Raw genomic sequence first — 25,083 nt, 5'->3', positions numbered from 1 at the left:
ACACGCTGCCTGATGCATGCAGTGAATAACACCACTCGAGCTGAAATAAAAACAGGAAACATTCACTGTCACAAAAGCACAATGAAAGAGCTTTATTTTCATTGCAAAATATATTTCAATCAAATGTCAGTATTAAGCATATTTATGTCAAATACTACTCATGTAATGATTACATAGTTATATGGAGATGTATTTGATATTGTCTCAGATATATCACCATAATATATCTAAAATGAAACAATGTATGACTGTAGGGAATCTTTCCAGCTTTAATGTAAGAGGTTGCACAATCAATATTACATTTTATTATTTAGGAATTACAGCCATTCTATTCAAATGACGTGCATTTTTTGGGGCGCAAATGACTTGGGATGACTAGAAATGCAGAACTATCATTGTTAACACTACACTTGTATGTCAGACTCTGAATACTTCTATTCATTCTATTTATTCCACAATTAACAGTGGCCTATATGATATTTAGCTAGGTAACTATATCTATAGTATCTAGTACAGTAGTGACAGTCCAGATAGACACTGATTTAATCTCCAAGAGAAATTCACAGTATATTCCATAGACACCAGGTGGGAATAAAATGATTAATAATTAATTGAGGTTGATTAATAATTAATTGAGGTTATTGTTTAGTGCATAATTAGGGTCTTTGTCAAACTGTTGTTTTCCCTTGTTTACAGAACAAAAACACATATTATACTCTGGGAATTACTTAATAAAATGCAGCCTGCAACAGAGGCTTCACCCCCTCGTGACAGCTCTCTTAGTTTCCTTCTTTGCTTCTGTTCCGGTTTCCATGCCCTTATTTTGGTAACCACTTCCTTTGTTGTTCTCTTCCGTTCTCCTTACCCCTGCTCTTTTCACACACCTGCTTCTAATTTCGTTATCCCTATTTAGTTCAGGTGCGTGCTCTTTCTGTTGTGGCTTCATTTGTGAGTTGTCTTTGGTTTGTACTGGCTGTCGTGTTTTCCTGCTGCTGCCATATTTGCATTAAACCACCTTTTATTTGCACTTTTGGTCCTGCTCTCTGCATCCTGGGGTCGCAACGCAACACCGCCGAGCGCGCCCGTGACAGAACCACAATACATTTCATATTTCATATCATCTTGTAAACTGTACTTGTATATAATCCTGGCTAAAATTGTTAATTTGTTAATACGTTTTAGGTTGTTTTATATTGTTTATTTTTCACTATTTAACTGGATTATGTCCTCTTTGCTGCTGTGCAATGTACATTTCCCCACTGAGGGACGACTAAAGGTATATCTAATCTAATCCAATCCAATCTGTTTCAAAAGGTTTGATAACAACAATGTTTTTTCCCATAGAAATTAATGTGAATCCAATAAATACGCTCCAGTTTTACATGTAGAACACAAAATTGATAATATGGACTTCTTGTACATCCTGGCAAAGTTGAATCCAATAATGTTTCTCACAGTCTTTATTTATTTGCAGGCACTTGCAACTTTGTTTGGCCCCATGGTGCATTATTTAGCAGTCAAAAAAATGCACAAATGGTGAGTAAGTAACGCATACGTTGCATTGTTTGGGCACTCGATTTCGTGGCCAAAACTTTCTGATGACTGATGATGTTTGTATCATTTCCCACTAAATGCGTTAATAATATTTCCGATTGGCTCATGTTGCTTCAGTCGCTTACTTGAGTGCCGTCGTTGTGACGGATTAATCTGGCTAATTTGACAAGCCAGTACTTCTTCCCGTGATGCATATGCAATGCCAACAACAGCGTTAATCATTTCCATAAATCAATTTAAACACACGAGGGACTTGTGTAAAAAAAAAAAAAAAAAAAACCTTACTCGTAAATGCAAATAAAGGTTATGTCTGGATGTCTGCATCAGTGCGTCCTCATGTACTGATGTGTGTGTGTCAGTGTGTATGTGCAGAGAAAATGTGTCTGCAAATGCATAAACTAAATCCTGACTGTCAGCGAGAGAGATAGGGGTCATAGGTCATCAGCTTTCTGGAGGCTTCCTCTCTATCTCCTCTGACAGTTCCCAAGATGCAGAGGGCTGCCAAGGCACTGTGGTCTGTCTGTCTCAGTCTGTCTGTCTCCACTGAAAGGCAAGTCCGTCACTTCTCTTCTCCGAGTGCATAATCTTAAACAGGTCAAGGACAGACCGCCTCTTCTCCCTTTAGGAGTCCGCTGTTTCTTTGTTAAAGAACTAGACGGACATGCTCCAATTAAACGGAACAATGGATAGACTTGCAAGAGGAAGGAATACAAAAAGAGAAAATTCACCCTTCTTTAATGTAAAATAGAATGAAATTATAAAATTCCTTGTGAAATGGTCAAATTAATTTGACTTTGGTTGAAACATCATTGAAAATAAAGAGCTCCTTGAGTTGGAGGTCCACAGCACAGCCAGTGAAAAGAGATATTCAAAAGCGTATTCTGTAAGAGTCTCCTTCAGACATATAGCTCATCAGACAGCAGCGTTACTGCAGCTCTTCAAGTCCAATTCCACTGTAGCGCTTGTCACATACACGAATCACATTGTCCAAGTAGCGGCAAACTATTCACGACGGTGCACGGCTCAAATGACTCACATCAAATGTGGAAAAGCACAAGATGTTGTTGTCACACTTGAGGAAAACGTGTGTTGCTGTTACTTTGTAAGGCAAGCGGTGTTGGGAAGGATCTTCTGCTAATGAGCAAAACCCAGATGAGGTGCTACCACGTATATATGACCACACTCTATATAAGGTGAAGCAAAGAAGAGCTTTTCAAGAATGTTGTCGGCACTGGCGATGAGGGGAGTGTTTATTTTTGCTACAGGCCACTCGACTTGTTAGTTTGTTTCAATAAACCCACATTCCACAACCTTGGAAAATGAAGGTTTTCTTTTAGACCGATAAATAAAACTGCAGAGTGTGATTGATGCACTTGGTCCAAATTGGGTACATTTGCTCGAGATGTCCAATAATATCGGATAATGATATTGATGTGTGTGTGATGTGGTTAACACAACAACAGGCCTGCCAGCACCATATGTCCGTGGTGTGGAACGCCGCCATATGGGAACTGATTATGGATATTTGGGCTAAGGTATTTCCAAGCTTTGTAAATTTAATCATCTAATCTAACCTAATACATACTGCAATCATGATTGTATTAGTCCCAACTTTCATACTTTTGTTTTTATATTGATGTTTGTGCCACATAAGATGTGCAGCTTTCCAAATTGTATTGTTATCAACATTTATTACCGGTAATTGGATTTTTGGTTGTGAGTATATTTAGTTTTATTTTTTGATAGTAGGAAAAGATGAGTTGACTATTGGTTAAATGATAAATATTAAAAACATCACACAGCAAAGACACTGACTGCAAATATATACACTTTAAAAACTATCATTTTCAGTGATGTTTGAATTCCAAGAGCAACTGTAGATATTGTCATAATGTCTTCCTACAATTTATTATATGTACCACACATTGACAGATTTACTACTGTTTACCCGAAAGGTTTTTCTCCAACCATCCAAGGATACGTTCTGCCAGGTTGCTCGAGGGCGGCTGCCCGTGCACCGAGTCTTTGGTTAAGAGGAGGAGGAGTCCTCAAATCACTAAATCAACACAGCCCTATAACGGGGAATGACTTTGGTCAGGCATAGTGAAAGATCCTTGCCTGCTACTGATAGGGAGGAATGTGAGCGGTGCCAGTCTGTCCTTCATGGCTGGAAAACGTAGGAGGCTGCAGCAGGTCAGAGAGACATTGGAATGTCAAGTTTGACTGACTTTTTTATAATGGAGAAAGAAGGGAGGAATGCTTTCCACAGTCTGTGCTCATTCTTTGGTATTCCCTGGAAGTCTTATGTTATTGGCTTTGTAGGTGCTTTCAGTTTATTGGATTGATGGATATTTTTGGGGATTACTTTGCTTATGTACTGTATATAGTAGTATTTTTAAGAAAGTATACTGTTCAAATACCAAATTGCACAAAACATCTTTAATTTTCTCAAACATTGACGATGCACCCATAATCCAGTGCGCCTTACTGTATGTGTGCAGTGAGCTCTGTAAAATGTTGTGCTACTATTTTGAGTGTCGGACCATTTCCAACTGACACAGTACGCAATACGTACGCTGGCAGCGATAAACCTATCAAAAACTTGGATGAAAAAAAGACAAACACAGAGGCAACGCCGGGCAGGTTACGCCACCATACGTGATTGGATTGTGGATGCTTGGGCTAAGGTATCTGCTTTAATTGTTATCTGAGCTTTGGCGAAAGCCGGCATGATTGATGAACAGCCAACTGACAACCAGAATGGCGGGAGTTGATGATGGCGGATATATAAGATGAATGAAATAGTGTCATTGTGAGGAGAAGGAATGTTCATGTGGGGAAGTATTTACTTGACTGACCGCTCAGTCTGTCAGTGTTTTACGGTTTTAATGTATGGAACATTGTACAGCCTCATGACAAGTGGTAATGGTAATGGTAATGGTAATGGTAATGGTAATGGTTTTATTTCATTTGAACATGCATCAGATTCCAATTGAGTGCATCCCATAATCAGTTCCCAGTTCCACATGTCCAAAAGGAGTAGGAAGAAGCATTAAATTATTAAATCCTACCCCTCCATCTGGTACTTTTGTTCACTTCCTGCTTTCAATAATACAGTTTTTGTTTTTTGTTTTTTTTAAATAATGCACCTTGTACCGAAGTACTCGGTGATATGAGCATCCAATGCCATAATGGGTACCATAGTAAGTGTCAATATAGTAAACATATCTTACATATCCAGTTGGGATTGCATGGGTGACTACATCCAGCCAGTTTGTTACCAATAAATAAATGGGCTTTACAATTTGAGAGTTTATTTCATTATATTGCTTAAGGTTTGTAGCTTTTTATATAAGTCCTCCTGAATTAAAATGTTATATTGTCATAAGATAAGATATGCTTTTATTTGTCCCTCAGTGGGGAAATTTGCATTGCACAGCAGCATGCATGGATGGATGGATGGACTAGCTAGATAGACTTCCTTTATTGTCATTGGACAATATCACAGCAGTGAAATTGTCAACAAAATGTCGTTGCCTGGCTCCTGTATAATAATAATAATAATAATAATAATAATAATAATTGTGATATTCTGTACTATGATATATTTAAATACTACCCCTTGGGTTATGTCATTCCTGTTCATAAGTAACTGCATTTGTGGTTTTTTGTCCCACACTGATCTAGAGTGCAATATTTAATATTTACTGAGCTGTTTAATTGCCAAATGTGTGAATGTTCAGTGCAACACCCAGCAGAGTTGTTAAGCACATTCTCTACATCTTCATCAGTGCTGGGTTATGGAGACACAACTGCATACTTAATGCAGATATAAGTCACCAGTGCACAATCCCGAGTTCATCACCACATTATAGCACTATAGATTATCAACGCAAACACCAACGAGACAGCGAAAGAAACACCATAAAAGACAATCAACATTCAAAATCGCATGTATGTGTCCATATTTGATGTATTTCATTGGCTAAAACCGGTTAATAATGCTATAAAACTTGGTATAAAATGTTGTGAAAACTTCATTCAGAAAGAAGGCACTATCTGTGTTCGATGCCAGCAGCCTTTGCCCACATCCCCCTAACACAGAAACCCATTTGAACCTAGGATCTCAATCGGTATTGGGAAATCATTGAAAATAATTGGGCCGCAGGGTGACCACTTAGTTGTGATGTGATGGAGGAAGAGTTAATGAAAGTAAGACTAACACACACTAAAGCCTCATTAGGCTTTCACGGCTGTAATAAAGACAACTGACTTTTATCAACAACCAACCTCCACAAGACTGATCATATTGATTTGTAATGATTACTGTGTATCCTAAACTAGAGATAAAGTCACTCTAAAAGTCATGCAATGCTTTTTGTAGCTTTTAAGTACCCAATGTATTAAGAGGCGCTGTTGTAGTATCTTGGTTAAAAACACTGAAACCCAAATATTTGCTGAACTAAATCTAAAATGTTGAGCTTTTTCGACATGCATTTGACATTGTTGTGACAGGAGATTCAAGTGCCTGAAACGCCCACGGCGACAGCGCTGCTGCCCTATTTGCCCTTGAAACAAACTAAGTGGTTTAGTCCGTGCATGCCTCCACTGTGTTCTATTGACCGCTATATTGCCTGCATGCAAGGATAAGTGGGTGTTGTCTATCTAGACAATGAAACACAAGTGGCCTACTTTACCCTTAACACTAGTGAACATATTGAAGTTCAAAACAGTATTATTTCATGGATTCTCCAAAGTAAGTTCTTATTTTATTAGCATGAGCAGTTACAATGATTTCAACATGACATAATACTACTGTGTAATTCACTTCAGATCCTCACAACAATTGAATGTGCTATATTGCTATATAAATATAATATAGCAATATAATCGTCCTTAGACTATGCACAACCTCTGCTTACTGTTTAATGCTTTACGATGTGATGATGACTGCAATCAAGGGGTGATAACAATGATAATGTGGACCCAAGACTTTTACACAGTACTGCATATAGTTTTGCTCTATTGTTGTTCATTTGAAGTTATAGTCAAAATACAATGACTTTATTGATCTGCAATAGAAATTGCTTGGTCAAAGTAGCTCAATTGCTGATGAAAACAAAGACACTCGAAGAGCAAAATTATTAACAATCAATAAGATGATATACAAGTTTTGTGTACTTACAAACTTTCCTTTGTTATCAAATTATTGAATTAATTACAACTGTAAAAGTCAAAGTAGGCTTCATCAGACTAGATGGGACTAGATAGGACAGCACTACATCTTCTTCTAAGACAACGATTCATTGCTATCGATGAAATGCCCTGAGAATACAATCACCAGGATGAATGAGAACATTCACAGGTAATACGTTATTAATACATATTTCATATATTTGTTATATTTGTCAGTATGGCTGAGGATACACGCAGTCCACTTTTGCATGTGCTAAAGAAAACAAGCCAGGGCGCAGACAAGCTATTCAAGATGCAAAGCCACTGGTGAGTACGCGCTGATGAAGACACATCTTTGCCCCTTGGGCACAGACAATGGCGGCTAGACTGCACTACCTTCATGGTTGCTACAATATTGACATGGCACTAATAGCTTGGACTACAGGACAGGGTAGATGAGCAACCAAGCGAGGTAAAAGTTGCGTGGAGTCAGACCGAGCCTACTCAGTAGTCTCTTCTCGACCCACTTAAGCTCAACAGCAAACACCATTGTGTTTGTCTCTATACATTACCCTCACATGCTTGACCACTGCGGGCAAACCCCCTGAGGGGGTCCGGACTGGACATCTATCTCCCACACACCAACTACTTATGAACTGAGACTTCAAAGGCTCAATGGACAGACGACCCCAAACAAGTCTCAAAGCAGGCCCGGAAATATTACCCCTTTGGTTGAAGCTTTTTTTTGTACGGCACTCACCACTTACCTCTTCTAATCAATACTCACTTCAAATAAGCTTGACATTTGTGAAACCTTGCCTTGTCACTAACGCCAAGTATGACACTTTAAAGAGTATTACTGTATATTAACAGTGTTTTTTTTTGGTATCAGAAAAAGTAAACAATACTATACAACTATATTATATACAACTAGAATTTCTTCAAAACCCCCTGCGTGGTAAATGAAAACATTAGTTTCTCCAGTCATGAATGTGAGTGTGAATGGTTGTTTGTCTACATGTGCTCTGGGATTGGCTGGCCACCAAGACAGCTGGGATAGGCTCCAGCACCCCCTGCAACCCTCGTGAGGAAAAGCGGTAGAAAATGAATGAATGAATGTTTCTCCAGTCATATTTTTTCTATTATACTTTTCTTCAAATTAATGTTATTAATCTCGTCTTGCCTTGTTCTTGCAAATTCAATCTTGTGTGTTGTCTGGTCTGTGTGTTGTATATAGATTATATAAAAAAAATGTAAGATCTCTCTTTTGCAAATTTGTTTCTCTGTGCATGCTTCACAAAAAATACATTTTTTTTAATTTCTAACATAAGTCAATGCTATCCAATATCTCATACCAGCAAAGTGTGTAAAGTATGTTCCTGCAAGCTAATGAACAAAATATGCATACATGACTTTGGCTCTAATGCTGCTGCAGGACTCAAACCACAAACCAACCATCAGCCGGACACGTCCAAGTACAGCGTGACTGTAAATGAATAGGCTGCTGTAAAAGGGATGCCGCCATCTTGGCGCAATGCAAACAGCAGCATAATTAACCACACAGCTTGGGCAAAGCTTTGGGCTTTATTGTGTTGTTGTTGGTACAACACAGCAATTCGGTGTCACGATAATGATACAGAGGCAGGAGGCAAGGTACTAAAGTTTGGATGACTCAGTCAACTCCGCATGCAACTTGCTTTCATTCAACCTATTGCTGGGTTCCAAATTGCCTGCTCTCGCTAACAAAAGCATAAAAACGATATTTTGCCCAGCTTCTCTCATTTTCCACATGGCCCCCTTTTCCCATCCACATGACAATCCATCAGCACAGATAAAACCCCAGGTTCATTCCTCACTCTCACAGACTGAAGCACGCTCGCATCTTTATTCATTGCACCGACTCCACTTTGTCACAGTTCTAGGAAAGCATTTGGTTATGTCGTTCTGAATATTGCATCCCACGGGTCGTGATATTGATCTGCACTACTTTTTATTAGGTCCGCAGGAACAATGTGGCTAGCTGCGGTAACAAGGCTCAGCAGACCCAAATGTAATATATTCTTCCATGTCCTACGAGCTGGGCTGCTCCCACTGCTGTAAATGAGCCTTCGCAATGAATATGTAGAACTGGAAAACCAAATTCACTGCTTCACTTTCTGCAGAAAGAAGGGTCACCAGGAGTTCAAAACAAACTTTGGCCTTCATTGATCCAGAACACAAACCATAACCACGCATCCCAAGTAGAACAGTCATTTTAACGTTATCAAGCTGGTAGAAATACTGCCGTCATCTACGTATAGAATGCCAGCTTGGTTTTTCATCCCTAATGCCGTTCAGCCCATAACACCCCCGACTGTGTGAAGCAGTTCACAAGGAAATAAACACTCAACAAAATCCTCCTGTGCATGTTTTGCATAAGAGAGTAGATGCATTTGCAAAAGGTATTACCCTGATGCTTTCAACATTAATGAGTCCATAGTCCTTCACGCTAAGCCAGATCTTTAATTGAGATTAATATCACACAACTTTTAAACTACATCCTGTTGTTTTAACACGTGCTTCTTTTTAAACAAAAAAAACGTTCTTTTTTCAGTCTGATCTCTTCCAGATCAATCTCAGTCTTTCAGGGTTTGCCTGACCGTTTGCTGTCATTTCTGGCAAAAGAAGCAGAAGTTATTATTATATATTATACAATTATATTTTATATTTTTCCATCACGGCCAAATGAATGAAGATGAAGTTGAAATGATGCTGTTTCTTCGAAACTGTGTCTCTTTCTTTGGGTTATTAACACAGAACACAGCAAACAGTTAATTAAGATTAAGATTATTAATAAACATATACCATATGGACCCTGATATAATTAAAAAAATATTTATAATTTTTATGATATAATTTTTATAATTTTTTTTTTAATTTGTGATATAATTTAAAAAAAATTGCAAAAGAGAGATCTTACATTTGAGATATATAATGTATATACAACACACAGACCAGACGGCACACAAGATTGAATTTGCAAGAACAAGGCAAGACGAGATTAATAACATTAATTTGAAGAAAAGTATAATAGAAAAAATATGACTGGAGAAACATTCATTCATTCATTTTCTACTGGATATCCTCAGGAGGGTCGTGGGGGTGCTGGAGCCTATCCCAGCTGTCTTCAGGAGAGGCGGGGTCCACCCTGGACTGGTGGCCAGCCAATCCCAGGGCACATATAGACAAACAACCATTCACACTCACATTCATACCTATGGACAATTTGGAGTGGCTAATTAACCTAGCATGTTTTTGGAATAAAAAACAATATCAATACTGCAATATATGTACTGGATGTAGATTATGTCTCTGTGCTTATATTTGAAGTGCTTTACAATTAACGTTGGATTGATGAGGTTTATCAAGCCGTTATTGTCACATTTTTTGTCTGTAATCCCAAGACGTCTGGATAGGACACAAGTAGAGCATGAAGTCAGCAAACAATAATCTGGGATAAAAAATAGTGCGGCCCATATCTCCAAACTGAAGATCTTGTTGGAAGCATTATAAGAGCCCACAGATGTTGTGAAAGCCTACCGTCATTACACAGCGGTCCGCCGAATGTCGTCATGCTGCAGTCGCAGCTGAATCCCTCCCACTGTTGAAGACACACACCCTGGTTGGCGCATGAGTCCTCCTGGCATGTGGTGCTGGGGCCTGAGCATGAACACAAGCACAACGCACTGTGAGCCCACTGATGTGATCCGAGTCACAACGGGCTTGTCTCACTTCACTCCACAGTGAACATGTCACACAAATAAATAAAGACTCCTGTAAAAGTGACACATAATAAACACATTTGCAGTCCAGACACCTAGATCACATTTCGGTTTTGTCCAAACTGTCACTGCATGACAGACCAAACATTCTTTAAATGTATTTCAGCTGAGATGAAGTCACACTTTTGTCATTTATATTGTTGACATTTTGCATGCAGACGCAGGAAAAAAAAACTGTGAAAGAGAAGTGTTGGTGTGATCAAATCAATTGAAAATAGAAAATAATAGGTTCTTCCACTTGCAGTGCCTGACAAAAGTCTTTTTGCTTATCCAGAGGTCTAAGCACAATCTGACGTTTCTGCCCAAATTAAATGATAAAACTCAAAAATACAAGACTTTAATTTTAATTTTATTTGAACATGCATCAGGTTCCAGTGGAATGCGTCACATAATCAATTCCCAGTTCCACATGTCCAAAAGGAGTAGGAAGAAGCAAAAATTATTGAATCCTACCCATCCATCTATTACTTTGGTAAATTCTATTTTTTCACGTCATGCCTTCCTTTTTTTAAACACATACAGAAGTATGTCACAAGTCAGCACCTCAAAAAAGAAACAGAATGTTTAATAAACAAAAAACAGCCTATATTGATTGGTGTATTATACATTTAAAATGTTCTTTCACCTGAGAGTAATTGTGAGTAATTATATATTAACTATGGATAACATAGAATTCATGGTGATGAAATATTTTAATCGATTGGCAGATTCACCACTGGTGTGATGGTGTGACAGATTACACCACTATGTACATAAAATGTTTAAAAGAAGTCTTGGTATATAAATATGAAAATATAAATGCATATTTTTCCTTCAGCCTGAATAAACTGTTGTTTATTCCAAAGAACAGTTATTCCAAAAGGCTAAACATTCAATGATAAACTTTAAAAGTAGCTAAACTTTGCCAAACACCTATCATTAGCTGACGTGGTAGGGTTCGGGTTAGGGTTAGGGTAAGGTTTAGGGTTAGGGTTCGGGTTCGGGTTAGGGTTCGGGTTAGGGTAAGGTTTAGGGTTAGGGTTAGGGTAAGGTTTAGGTTTAGGGTTAGGGTTAGGGTAAGGGTTAGGGTTAGGGTAAGGTTTAGGGTTGGGGTAAGGTTTAGGGTTATTGTTATGGTTAGGTTTAGGGTTCGGGTTACGTATGGCGTACTTCACGTACTCAAAGCAGGCAGAGGGCAGGATGTAATGTCCGGAGCACATTTGAATGTCGGCGCCCTCTACGCAGCTGAGAAACCCTTGAATGAGTGAATGTCAAAATCCCCCAATGTAACAGTTTCACCTTGTTTCACTCATAATACGTACATATATAACTTTCTTTTGTTTGCCTTAATAAACCTCTGGGAATATGAATATTGTTAATAGTATATAACACTACATGATATAGCAAATCCATCAATGAAACAGTAATAAGGCATCATGAAACATACAAAAAGAGAATGTGTACATTATGTGTTGAACTTTCACATGCAGAAAAAAGTGTATTTTTATGAGACATATCAAAAAGGCATGCAAGATATGAAAAATCAAATGTGCATGGAAATGGTGGTAGTCCAACTTCAGGCGGGCCGTGTGGGACTTTTTAAGGTGTGGGGCAGGGGGGGCAGGATATCAGACTCTGTATTAAACAGACCTTGCAAATCAGCTTTCACCAATGCAACTTTTGTCAGGACCATCGTTAGAGGAGGAAAAGGCAAAGTATAGCAGCTGTTAGTAAAACATGAGGATGTCAGAGATGGAAAAACAGATGCACACACTGTGGGAGAGAAGGAGCGAAGACCATGTTTGAATCGGCCAGAGCATTAGAGAACTAAAATAATCAAATAAAAATCCAACCGATTGACGCCAGCCAGTGAAATTGTGTGGTACACAAAGCGAACAGCAAGTTTGACACATCCACACAGAGAGCTAAATTTGATTACATTTGTAATGTTGGACCGTGAAAGATCAGAAGTTGAAAACTCAATTGAAAAGGGTGGATGAATTGTGAAATGAAACTAGGTGACTGATGCTGAAAAATAAATCCAATATTATCACGGGATGCGGCGCACATTAAACTGGGCAAATGCTATTCATGCATGCAACAAAGGCTTCATACATAATTCAAGATGATTGCTTCTGGCAAATTCTCAGATCCAGTAAGATGTTCAGTGCAAAATAGAGTGGGGATGGAATGAAGAAGTAGCTCTAACAGTACAAATATGGTAGAGGGAATAATCAGATGATGGCCAAGTGAAACAAAAACGATTGCCTGTGGTAAAGTGGCATTGTTTGATGCATTTCAACAGACTGCTTACACGCTTCACATTGTTGGTGTCAGCGTTGGGGGTGTGCGACTTAGAAGAAAGCAAACACGTGTACACTTTTGTCACAGAGCAACCCCGTAGAATGCAACATGGTCACCGCTAGGAATTGGCATTTCAGTAAATTTGCTTTCTCAAATCATCAGCTGTATCCTGTCAGTGTCATTTCCTGCAATGTACTACAATCAAAATATAGACAGACTTTGACATGTTAAAGAGAGGCTATTTTTGGCGACACCTAGTGGCCACAATAATGCATTTAGTTTATCACACGGATAGACACACAAACTGAATAATGCAGATCATAGCAAATTTTGTTGCAAACTATTGTTAAATACACTTCTGTCATGGAGACTACATGTCTGTAAGTTATGTGCAACTATAGTGATATCATACATGTGTAGATTGCCAAACTGCAGCTTGGAGACCCGTCTCAGCCACTGACTAATTATTCATTCATCTGTTTCCTTTGCCGCTTATCCTCACTTTGCAGGGGGTATGCTGGAGCCTATCCCAGCAGACTTCAGGCGAGAGGCGGGGTACACCCTGGACTGGTGGCCAGCCAATCACAGGGCACATATAGACAAACAACCATTCACACTCACATTCATACCTATGGACAATTTGGAGTGGCTAATTAACCTAGCATGTTTTTGGAATGTGGGAGGAAACCGGAGTACCCGGAGAAAACCCACGCATGCACGGGGAGAACATGCAAACTCCACACAGATGGCCGAGGGTGGGATTGAACTCGGGTCTCCTAGCTGTGAGGTCTGCTCGCTAACCACTCGACCGCCGTGCAGCCCCACTCACTAATTAATACTCACATATTATTTTCTGTTTATTTTCATTTTAAAATATGTCTAAAACATGTCAACACTTTTACAGATTAGGTTTTATTGTATCCGCTTATGTAAAAAAAAATGACTTATTGTAGCTTTGGTTTGTTTCCTTGTTAGTGGAAACATTGCACCCTCCTTCTGGCTTCGTCTTCGTCTCTTGCAAATTTAATGTTGTTAGAAGCAGCGCCATGACACTCCGAAAAAAAACAACAAAAAAAAGCTTTGCGCTAATGATAGCAGGACGATAAACACCCTTAAATGCAATTTATAGTCCAGCGCACATTATAGTTCAGAAAATAAGGTACTGGAGTTGAGTAACGTGCTTGTGCCGTCAACATCATGTGTGTAAATAAACACCACAAGCCTACAAATCCTGCATCTCACGCTGCCAAGAACTCCGAGAAAACAAGAGATTAGCTTCAAATTTGGTGCTCAACTGTCGTTGAGGCAAATGAGAAGCATGGCAGAAAAAATATTGAGCAATTATTTGATAATTGAAGACATTCTATTTGAACTATACTCCTGAGAATTCCACTTGAATGAACCTTGTTTGAGGTTAAGAAAGAAAAGCAGAATAAAAGCATCGCAGCTTGAGTTTGTGAGCTGAATCTCTTCACCTTCAAATGCACAAACCGATTGTAATCAGAGAGTAGCTCCATTCTACTAGTCGTTGTTGAACATATGAGCATTTCAGCAGTAACCCGCAAGTGAAAAAGACGTACTATAAAAAGTACTTGTAGGTTATGTGCAACTATGATAATAATACCTGTGTGGGTTGCCAAACGCTGTATCTTAAACAGATGGTGGTGGTTAAAAATAAGATATGCATCCTACGTATATTTATGGGCGGCTTGAGTGGAAGGAGTGGAGCCTAAATATGCCTTCTGCCCAACGCACAGCTGCAAATATCTGCTAGAGAAAAGCGTGCCATGACGAGAGAGACAATGTCTCACGGCCATAGCTCATGCTGTGTTGTAAACAGAAAAAGTTTGAGTTCAAAGATTTCTGAAATCTGCGTCACCATTCGTCATTGAGGGGTGATTGTGGGTGATTGAACCTAATTATTGGCAATTAGCCCAACACGCATGTTTTTAGAATGTGAGTGGAAGCCGGAGTACTCGGAGAATACCCCCACGCACGGGGAGAACTCCACACAAACGGAGATTGTGCAGACACTGTGCCGACACTTTGAAATGATCATAATATTGATGATTGATGAAATCAAAGTGTCGTATTAGGGCCACACTGAAAAGACTTTACATTGTTGTTGTTGTGAGAATAAACTCATAAAATTGTGAGGAAAAAACAGTTAAAATCTGGTGAAAATATTGCGTGAACGTCAAAATACCCATGCAAACCCAAACGCAACACGAGTCACAGAGAGAAGCAGCACTGTGACTGCTGTATATATGCATCATTTGTTACATTTGGTGGCTGTTATCATTATTAGAAGGAAGATTTTGTAAAAATGAATGATCATTTTCGTGTGATCATTCAACCAAACCTTTTTTGTATCATTGATGAATTCAACTGAAACCTCACCTTCACATCCTCTCTCAATTTGTCCCACACAGTCCAGCGCGTCTGACATCAAGTCAGGAAGACGACCGTTGAGATCCACTGATGCCAGACAACCTTGAAAGCCCTCCTTGGCATGCACCAATTTAGGCAGCTCCTTGTACATCTCCTTGGCCACTCCACCAATGTAAAGGTTACCTGCAACATATGAAAAACGGAACAATACTGACCCCTTGTGGATAAAAACGGCACTCCATAGAACAGGAGAGTAACACAACTTTCATAGGGATGATGATCTTTGTCATTGTGAGCTTTCAGTGAAGACAAAGACAGTTTGGATTTTTTTCTCATAAAGGATAAGTGGCTTATGAAAATGAAATAGAGAGTACAGTTTAAGTGTATGAGTGTCATGCAAACATTCCTTCCATGAGAGCCCTCATTAGACATAGATTGAACATCAATTGGGTGGAAAGTAGGTAAGTTTAAATTCAAACATATGCTTTAAAAAAAGCCAGAAGTTGAAATCCTCATTGGTGATTTACGTAGCTTGCAAAATAAATTGAATAGTGTTTTTATTGTTGTATGTAATTTGCCATCCAATTTACATGGTTAACAAATTAACATATTATTTGAAATGTAATATACAGTCAATACCCATATCACAAAAAATCCTGTGAAGAAGAAATAGAAAAATAATAGTTGTAAACTGTAATCGTAGAATCTAAAATATAAAACTTGCAAAACTATGTACTGTAGTAATATTAATTGGCCATTTCTTTACATTTAAGAGTCCTTAGTAATAATTCGTTTTTAACATAACTAGCCGTCCCGCACCATATCACACTTCCAATTTCACAGCTTTTCTAAATATACTAATTATTAAATAATTGCTATTTTGTGGTTGACTACTGCCCATTATTAGTCAAACATTACTAGTCCTAAAAATGACTAAATGAACTAAAATACGAGACGCAACTAAAAGACATTGAGAGACATGATATGTAGTATTCTACAATGGTCACTAGGTGTCAGTAATGTTACATTAGCCACCACAATGAGTCAGGAAAGTAATATATATATATATAATGACAATGAAATAAGCATCACCAAGGAACTCTCCCTATGCTAACATGTATGAGTTATTAAATTATGTCTTATTCATTCAAATGTCATTATGTCTACTATATTGGTTGAACATGAGTGTAAAGGTGACTATAGGGGTGTTATTTCATGTCAACAAGTCTCTAATAGTGTTAAAAACATATGTAGACGGCCTTTAATGGGCTTTCTATGCTTTTACTATGAAAATATTACATGTATAAATAACATATCCTACTTTATGGAAATTCACTTATGGAACCAATTAACCATGACAACAAGAGATGACTGTATATTGAAGATTTTTTTTTTTTTTTACATATTTTTTGCACAATTAGCCTCTGTTATGATGGTCCATTTGTAGCATGTTAACACACAAGTATGACAACGTATGCTTTGAATTTACTGTAACAAATGAGTGAAAATACAACAAAATAAATAAATAAATACAACCAAATTCAACATACCCTTTAAGTCCAGGTTTTTGGCTCCTGTGGTGGTCTGGGTGGTGATCTTGGTGTCAATCTTAACGGTGTGAAGGTTGTTGGCATCCCTGGAGATGATGACGTTGTGCCAGTTGTTGTCGTTGAGAGGCTTGTTGGAATTCCCTTTAATTAAGTGGGCTCCGTTTCCCAAGTCTGACACATAATGCAGGTACCTACAAAAAGACAATTCCATGGAGTTCAAATGTATCAACAGACAATGGAAAGACCGAAACACATCAAATTGCCAATAAACCTCTGAAAACATGAGCGAATGCGTAGGTGCGTGTTCCTGGAATGCACGTGTTCAAGTCTGTGAGTCACGCGTCTGTGCATGAAAAGGAACTAAATAACCGTCAGGCTGTAGAATTAACGAGGCTGTGGGCTGTGATGAACAAATCAGAGTGTTTTTAATGCTCAAGGTTTAAGGGCAGTTTCTAATTTACATGCTCAATTTAATTAAAATGTATGACTTTAATGTTTCCACAAGCCAAATAAAAGTTGACTTCAGGCCTCACTTGAAAGAAGGTCATTCTATAGCTGGATTTCAGCAATGAGAAATGCATTCTTGTGTAGTTGACTCCTTTTCATGAGGGGTACTTTGTGTGCCTTTGTGAAGATTAAAAAGAAGAGTAATAGCCAAAAGCTTTCTCAGTAACCATTCTGGCAAAAATGTGATAAGGAAGGGATTTGAATTCCTTAGTAATAACATAAAAAAAAAGTGTCCAATATTTTCTGTTCTAAAACTGTTGGGTTGTATGAAGAGTTGTATGAATAATAACAGTTATATGCATTTTGCCACGGAAATAATATGCATATACACAAAAATAATATTCTGTAGTGGCAAACATCATAGTTGCAGGACTCTGCACTGGCTACATACACAAAAAAATATATTTTGCCTAAATGTAGCATTTTTAAAGCATACAAATGGCTAAATACAAATATAAGACACATTCAAAGTTGTTGTGATGATATGGAGTGTTCGTTACTGGTCACTCGGAATCAGTCATGCGGTGAAACACACAACAAGAATTCATGACAAGACAATTATTATCCTGCCATGCTATTATTAAGCTGTTGTATTTATTATAATAATTAAAAAAACAAAAGTAAAACTCAATTCTGAACACCTAACGTCACTTCCTGTCTGCCCCCCACTCAGCTCCCCTAGCAGCGGAACCCATATCACACAAGTCTTATTTATGTATGTATTTGATTCATGAAGAAGTAATCCTATACTTTTGTGTATCCATTTATCACGGTCCGCTCTGTAACCAATTCACTGCAATAAATGAGGGATTATTATACTGCAGCACACTGAGAGCCTTATTTAATATTTGATATAGTTGTGTATATTATTTTTATATTTTAAAATGTGTATTTTACGTGTGGAAAAAGCTGAACGTTACAGTGCAACTGGCCACTCGTTTGGGAAAAGAACTGAATTAGATCCACTTACCCTTTGACCAGCTCCACCACAATGAAGTCATTCCCATCGCCGCTGTTGTAGAGGATGAGGCCATCCGAGGAGGTGGTCTTAAACTGGAAGAAAAGGTGCATGGAGTAGTAGGCCTGCAGCGCCGTGAGGGTCACGTAGCTGGAGCGCGACTTGAAAGTGACAGGATCAGCGATGATGTTCTTGAAGCCGATCATGGCGTTGAGCTCGCAGTAGTCGATGTCGCCGTTCTTACACAGGTCGATGTAGGCCATGCCGTTGAAGGCAAGGCTCTGGAGGTGGCCAATGAAGTTGGACGGCACCATGGACATGAAGCGCTTTTCCGTCACAATGCCTGTCTCAATATTATGGAACTCCAGTTGGGTGTGGTCACCCGCCATTTGACCTTGGATCGACAGAGGATGGGAAAGGAGAGAGGGCGTTGCTGCGGGAGTGGACTAATTACAGGTGCAATGGCAACACATTTACCGAAAACTGGCACAAATACATTTTTGGTATGAAACATTTTGGGCTTCACTGCACATATAACAAGAGAAAACTAAACTAAACAAAATAAGAATAAAACAGGAAGACTACATGTCAGAGGTGGGTTGAGAAATACCTTCCACTGGTGGCAGATCATCTACGGTCAGTTTCAAACTCTTCCCCCTCCTGAACACACGTACCGTGTGCCACTCATTATCATTCAGATTCTGACCCGCAAAAATAGTCTCTGGGCCTTTGCCTGTAGAACAGTCCAAAGTGTGGTTAACAAACATGTACGCTGAAGATACGACAGATAGATAGACATCCTTACACACTAGAGAGGACAGAAAAAGAAGAAGAGTGGATGACTTAATAATGTGTGGAAAAGGCAGAAAGGCAGCCGACATTAATGGGCCATAAAATACAATTTTCTGACGTGCATTTGCTGTACTTTTTGCATCATTAGATTAGGGAAAATATTTCAGAGTACTCGGAAACTCACATTTTCTGTAAGCAGCAAGGAGGCTGGCATATATATTTTCAAATAAATTCTGCTTTAATATATCCTGTTAGCTGTGCTGCAGACAAATGAAGACAAATGAAGTTGTCTTTCCATCCTACCACTAGGTGGCAGCAAATAACTACCAAGCGATTGCAAATAACTGTCTTCATTTTTTCAATGTCTATATATTCAATGAATTACGGCACTGATATTTTGAAAGAAAAACATGAAACAGAATCATTATAACAGTAATTCAATTGCAAGGAAATACAGAATAGGGTTTCATTCTTTACAAGCACTCACACAACTAAATGTGTTTTTTGGAGATACCTGATCCTGGTTGCATGCCAACAGAACATCATCATTTTGAAGCACAAATGGGCTCCAAAGACCAATAATAATTTGACTGGCTTTAATTAAAATAACTCAGCAGTCCCTGGATTCATGCCTTTAGACGTGGGGTGTCAAACTTGTTCCCATTGAGGGCCACATCATAGTTATGGGCCACTTGGAACTGTCAATGTTGGTTCACTAACATCATGATGGATAACTTGCTTTGTAATGAGAAGTGAAGTGAATTGAAATGAAAAAAAATAACGTATTAATGATAGCTATAACTAATTTATTTAATAATTGCCTTGAATTTTTTATTTATTTATCGTAATTAATTCAATTAATTCAATATAATACAGTCAAAATGGCCACGCTTCAGAGTTGCAAATGGTAATTAATCATGATTAATTCATTTCTAATAAATGATTAATCTGATTAAAATTTGTAATCACTTGACAGCCCTAACTTTGAAGAAAAAAGATGAAGTCGGAGGATGAGTGGTTAGCGCCACACAGCTAAAAGACCCGGGTTCAATTCCCCGCTCTGGCATCTCTGTGTGGAGTTTGCATGTTCTCCCCGTGCTTTTTCTCCCACATTTCAAAAACATTCCATGCTAGGTGATTTATTAATTGTCCATAGGTATGAATGTGAGTGTGAATGGTTGTTTGTCTATATGTGCCCTGGGATTGGCTGGCCACCAGTCCAGGGTGGACCCCGCCTGTTGCCCGTAGACAGCTGGGATAGGCTCCAGCATGGATGGAAGATGAAGTGCATTACTGACCCACATTGATACTTTTGCAGGTACATAAAATGATGTGGTGACCACATCTGGAGTTACTGGAGTTGGTCTAGAGTGCAGGTGAAAGCATAGCATTTGAATATTGCATGCATTGTGTGACTGCCAGCAGGCAGGCAGTAAGTGAGAGGTTACACAGATTCAAGGTGGCAAACACCTCAAGCGTAAGCTGATTTAAAATCGGACAAATTAGAGCAACACAACAAATGGTATAAAAAAATACCAACCCTGCAAAAGCATTTCTGCAATTACAACCAACAAATAAGATAAAACCCAGCATCGGTCCAAGGTAGAGACGCGACCAAGCTCTGTGACTATCTGGGAATCAGGACAGAACCACTCTAGAGTTCCCCTGCTGTGCTCACACAACACAACACCACAACACGCAGCTGACAATACCCCATTGTGACAGAATTACATCTCTGGCTTCTGCCTACTGTGAGGAGTATTCTGGATGGGTGTCAGGTTCATCCTCCTGAACTGTTCCATGGCTATTTATTCTCTTTTTCAGCAAGTTTTTAAAAGCGAGATGCAATGCAAATGCAAATCTGAGGATGCCAAAGTTGTGGGACACACTCAGTCTTAGCACCTCGGTTTTGCTGTGTAAGCACTGAACACGGGGGCAGGATTGAAACGGGCAAGGGATTAAGGACAAGAGATATGGAATAATGGAATAGTGTTGGACTTGATCTTTGCCTCCCATCTTTCTGTCCTTGTATCTCCCCAAGAGAGGAAAGAAGCCATTTTCTGTGCACTCAATAGCCTATCCCGGCACTGCATCCACTCCCTCTTGTCCACGGCGTCCAGCCACCGAGGGTCCTCACTTACGGGGATCTGTCTGTAGTGATGGATCCATAGCCATCTCTTTCTGGCTAGTTGACTTCCATGCCCAAGGGAACGGAGAAGTGTGGCACAAGGGCGGCGGCAGAATGTGATTATCCAGTCAATCAACTGGAGTTGGCGGGATTACAAGCCAGACGCTAGTGACGACCGACCCGACACTGCGACTCACTCAGGTGGAGGAAAAGTCACCACTGCTGGATTGTCAAAGCGAACGTCCAACGCCAGGGCTGGTGGCGTGGAAAGCTTATAGCAGGCCATGCTTAGTGACCCACTTGGCTGATAAATACGTTTTAGAGTGTTGTATACCCCGGAAGTCAAGTAAATGACGGAATCAGTCCATGAAATTAAATATGCCCTGAAGCAAGCAGTAGATTAGTAGCCAGATTGAAAAATGGTTCATGAAATTCTATGTATTCACGTATGTATGTTGTTTACACTGCTGATGGGGTTGTTATACAAAACATTCCAAAAATCTGACCAACCCCTTTAAGAATAGAAGTGTAATCATTTTTTTTTTTTTTGCTTTTGGTTGATAAAAGCAGTGTTCCTGCCAAATAAAGGACCCTTAGGCAGTATGACCTTACAGACAGCAAAGTGCTCCAGTCTTATTGTTCAGTTTTTCAGTTGTTCCTGAAAAGCAGCTGAGGATTGGTGACGTATTATTTCTGTTTTATTCCATCCATCAATCTATTTTCTTTGCCGCTTATCCTCACTGGGATCGTGGGTAAGATGGGGCCTATACCAGCCATCTTTGGGCAAGAGTGGGGCCCACCCTGGACTGGTGGCCAGCCAATCACAGGGCACATATAGACAAACAACCATTCACACTCACATTCATACCTATGGACAATTTGGAGTGGCTAATTAACCTAGCATGTTTTTGGAATGTGGGAGGAAACCGGAGTACCCGGAGAAAACCCACGCATGCACGGGGAGAACATGCAAACTTTCTGTTTTAATGTATAACTATGTTGGCCATTAGGTGAGGGAAAAAAGTTTGCTGTGACAAAATGTGAATAATAGTGGGGGGGGGGGGGGTGATGAAACAACTTGAACCCTGACCTCAAACCCACCAAGCACCTTTGGGGTTAACTATAACAGATCTTGTGAGACCATCTTGTCGAACAATATCTGACCTCTTTTGGATGAATGGACTAAAAATTCCCACAAACACATATCTTGTACAAAGTCTTCCCAGAAGAATGGAAGCTGTTAAAGGTGCAAAGGGGGAGATCCAATCAATATTTTCTTCCATTTTGGGCTTTGTGGGCGTAATAGTCTGCTGCTGCAGTGCTGCTTTGGGTGCACATAGAGGAACAATTTGTTACACAGGCATAATGTGCACACAACAGAATCTTGTCCTAAAAAAAAAAAAATCTACACTGAGGAGTTTTTTGAGCTGTTCTCCAAGTAAGTACTGGAATATATACATGAAGTTGTTTTATCACAAAGTCCTGCAATGTTGGAGGAGGATTCTGAAGCCATCTGTTGCCAGATAACTGAAATGTATGAGTACCACTTAACACGGGTGCATGTTAAGTGGGTTTAAGTCAAAGTGGCGCTGTTTTCTTGAGACAGCTCCGGGCAGCCCCAGGGAGCCTGCTTCCTAATTGACAGTGATGTGTTCTTTGAGTCGTTACTGAAATTCTTCATCCACCAAGCTGACCAGAGCTGCAGTGTCTGACACTGCATATTAATTAACACAGATGGAAAAAAATTACAAAGAAAAGGATGGACATAGCAAAGAATATAATGACCTTGGAATTCAGCAAAAACTTGTCCGTCTTCCACCTGCTTATTCCATTTATTGAAATGTCCACTGAAATAGTCATTAAAGACAGTTATTTCAGTATTTGTTTTGTACTCTAATTGCATCTACAAGTGATGCGGACTGATGTAAAGAGGGACCTGAGCCAAAAGGTAAAGTTCTCCATTTACTACGTGGTTGATCTACGTGAGCTGTGGGTCGTGACTCGATGTGCAATATCGCTGGTCCAGGGGAGGAACTCAGAATAGAGCTGCTGCTCCTCCACAATGAAGGTAGCCCAATGAGGTGGCTTGGGCATCTGGTCAGGACGGCTCCCTGGAGAGGTGTTCAGGACACATCCGACTGGCAGGCCGCCTCGGGGGGAACCCAGGACACGCTGGAAAGACTATGTCTCTCAGCTGGACTGAGAGAGCCTCAGGATCCCTCAAGACTCGGACAAAGTAGGAGTCGCCACATCAAATCAACTGTCTTCATCCAACCTTGTCTTCTGCATCTGTCTCTCTCACCAGCTACCCTCATCTTCCTCCTCTCCTTCTGTGACCAACAGTAACAATTGGAACCAGCACCCTCTAGGTGAACAGCACCAATGGCGGTCGTTGTTAACCCGGGCCTTGACCGATCCGGTATGGAAGTTGTGTTTTTGGTTTGTCAAATGTTTTATATCAGATGCCCTTCCTGACACAACCCGCTGTATTTATCCAGGCTTTGGAGTGGCACAACAAGGAATTTGATTATTTAATTTGATTATATATTGATTAACATTGTTACACGTGAATATGAATGTGATTGTTTGTCTATATGTGCCCTGTGATTGGCTGGCAACCAGTCCCGGGTGTACCCTGCCTCTTGCCCAAAGTCAGCTGGGATAGGCTCCAGCATACCCTGCGGTCCTAATGAGGATAAGCAAAAATGGATAGATTGATATATACAATATTCAATTGATATATATTAAAAATACAAATAAGATCTAGTCCAAATATTTATATGTAACAAATCCCAGTGTTTGATGTGAGCGTTTCATTACGTTTTCACAGTGTGGTTATAAACCAAGAATGACCTTTTAAAGCGTTGAAACGAGGAATTAGAGCTGTGAGCTTATCATTTGCATAAACAAACAAGGGATGCATCCAAGAGGCATGAACGTTGCTACTTAGCATTTAGAAAGCTGTTGAAAAACAGTTGGCCCATAGCGGCATGTCTAGAGGTCACATGATATGATACCATTCTACGCGGAGCCTCACTTCTCACCAGTGACCTCCAGAACACGGACAAGCCCAATATAGTAAATATATTCTATGTCATGAATTGTTACCTATGATACTGATCACGTCTATTGGAAATCTCACAGTATCATGAAATAGGAAAGAGGATCAAAGATATAAATTATCTATCACATATCCCAAATAATCACACACATACACACTCCGACTTGGCAGTGATCTATTTTTGCCACCTCCCTCTTCAAACACGCCTTTCTGCTTGGTGAGGCAGGTTAATGACAATAATGAAATCACACTCTGTATTTCCTCTGTGCCATGAATGGCCTATCAATTTACAACCAGCCAGACATACTGGAGTCAAAAGAAAATGAAACAAAATGTAAGGGCGGACATGTGCCTTGTGCATGTTTAATTCCATGAATACAGTAATATCATGGAGATGTAGTTTTTAGCATCATTTTCATGTGCTTTAAATAGAAACAAATGGGAATAAAGTGCATGGTTCTCATTCTCTAAAACCTCACTATGCTTCTTTAACCCCTAATTATATTCCTTATAAAGTGAATACGAGATGCCAGCCTCACATATCGCACATAACCAGAAATGGAGTACATCAACGCCCAGAGATGTAACAGAGGGGTTATAGAAGAAGAAATAAATGTGAGCAGTAACTTACTGGAGGTACAGTTTATCCTGATACAATCTAGATGGGGGGAAGAATAGATGAGAGATAAATTCATCTTTCAACGTTGCAGCTGCAGACATCAGTAAAGCATACAGTCCACCTCTCTGGGGACACACACACGGACGCTGACCGTCCTCTGATGCTCTCAACCATGGCCTCCAGCTGCAACATGACCACTGCATCACTTCAGCGGTCATGACAGAGGAGCCGAACATGGTTTATG

At 39.5% G+C, this 25,083-nt stretch overlaps 1 protein-coding gene across 31 annotated transcripts in view; it reads right to left on the bottom strand.

Moving 5' to 3' along the window:
- Window positions 1-25,083, bottom strand: part of LOC131107920 (neurexin-1a-like) — a 250,969-nt gene that overhangs the window by 106,745 nt on the left and 119,141 nt on the right. For 11 of the 31 annotated variants that reach the window (XM_078787439.1, XM_078787440.1, XM_078787442.1 and 8 more), the window contains 7 exons: window positions 24,852-24,878; window positions 18,850-18,972; window positions 18,252-18,633; window positions 16,775-16,965; window positions 15,234-15,407; window positions 12,180-12,206; window positions 10,309-10,428 (listed from right to left, as the gene is read on the bottom strand). In XM_078787439.1, coding sequence (XP_078643565.1) covers window positions 10,309-10,428; window positions 12,180-12,206; window positions 15,234-15,407; window positions 16,775-16,965; window positions 18,252-18,633; window positions 18,850-18,972; window positions 24,852-24,878 — 1,044 coding nt within the window. The remainder of the gene's footprint in view (window positions 1-10,308; window positions 10,429-12,179; window positions 12,207-15,233; window positions 15,408-16,774; window positions 16,966-18,251; window positions 18,634-18,849; window positions 18,973-24,851; window positions 24,879-25,083) is intronic. The other 20 variants (XM_058058397.2, XM_058058398.2, XM_058058403.2 and 17 more) reach the window with 3 other exon arrangements.

This window comes from Doryrhamphus excisus, linkage group LG20 (genome assembly GCF_037039965.1).
Source record: "Doryrhamphus excisus strain RoL-2023G ecotype Guam linkage group LG20, RoL_Dexc_Guam_v1.1, whole genome shotgun sequence".
Classification (NCBI taxonomy): domain Eukaryota; kingdom Metazoa; phylum Chordata; class Actinopteri; order Syngnathiformes; family Syngnathidae; genus Doryrhamphus; species Doryrhamphus excisus.
The sequence above is the reverse complement of the archived record's forward strand: the minus strand, read 5'-3'. Positions and strand labels throughout refer to the sequence as shown.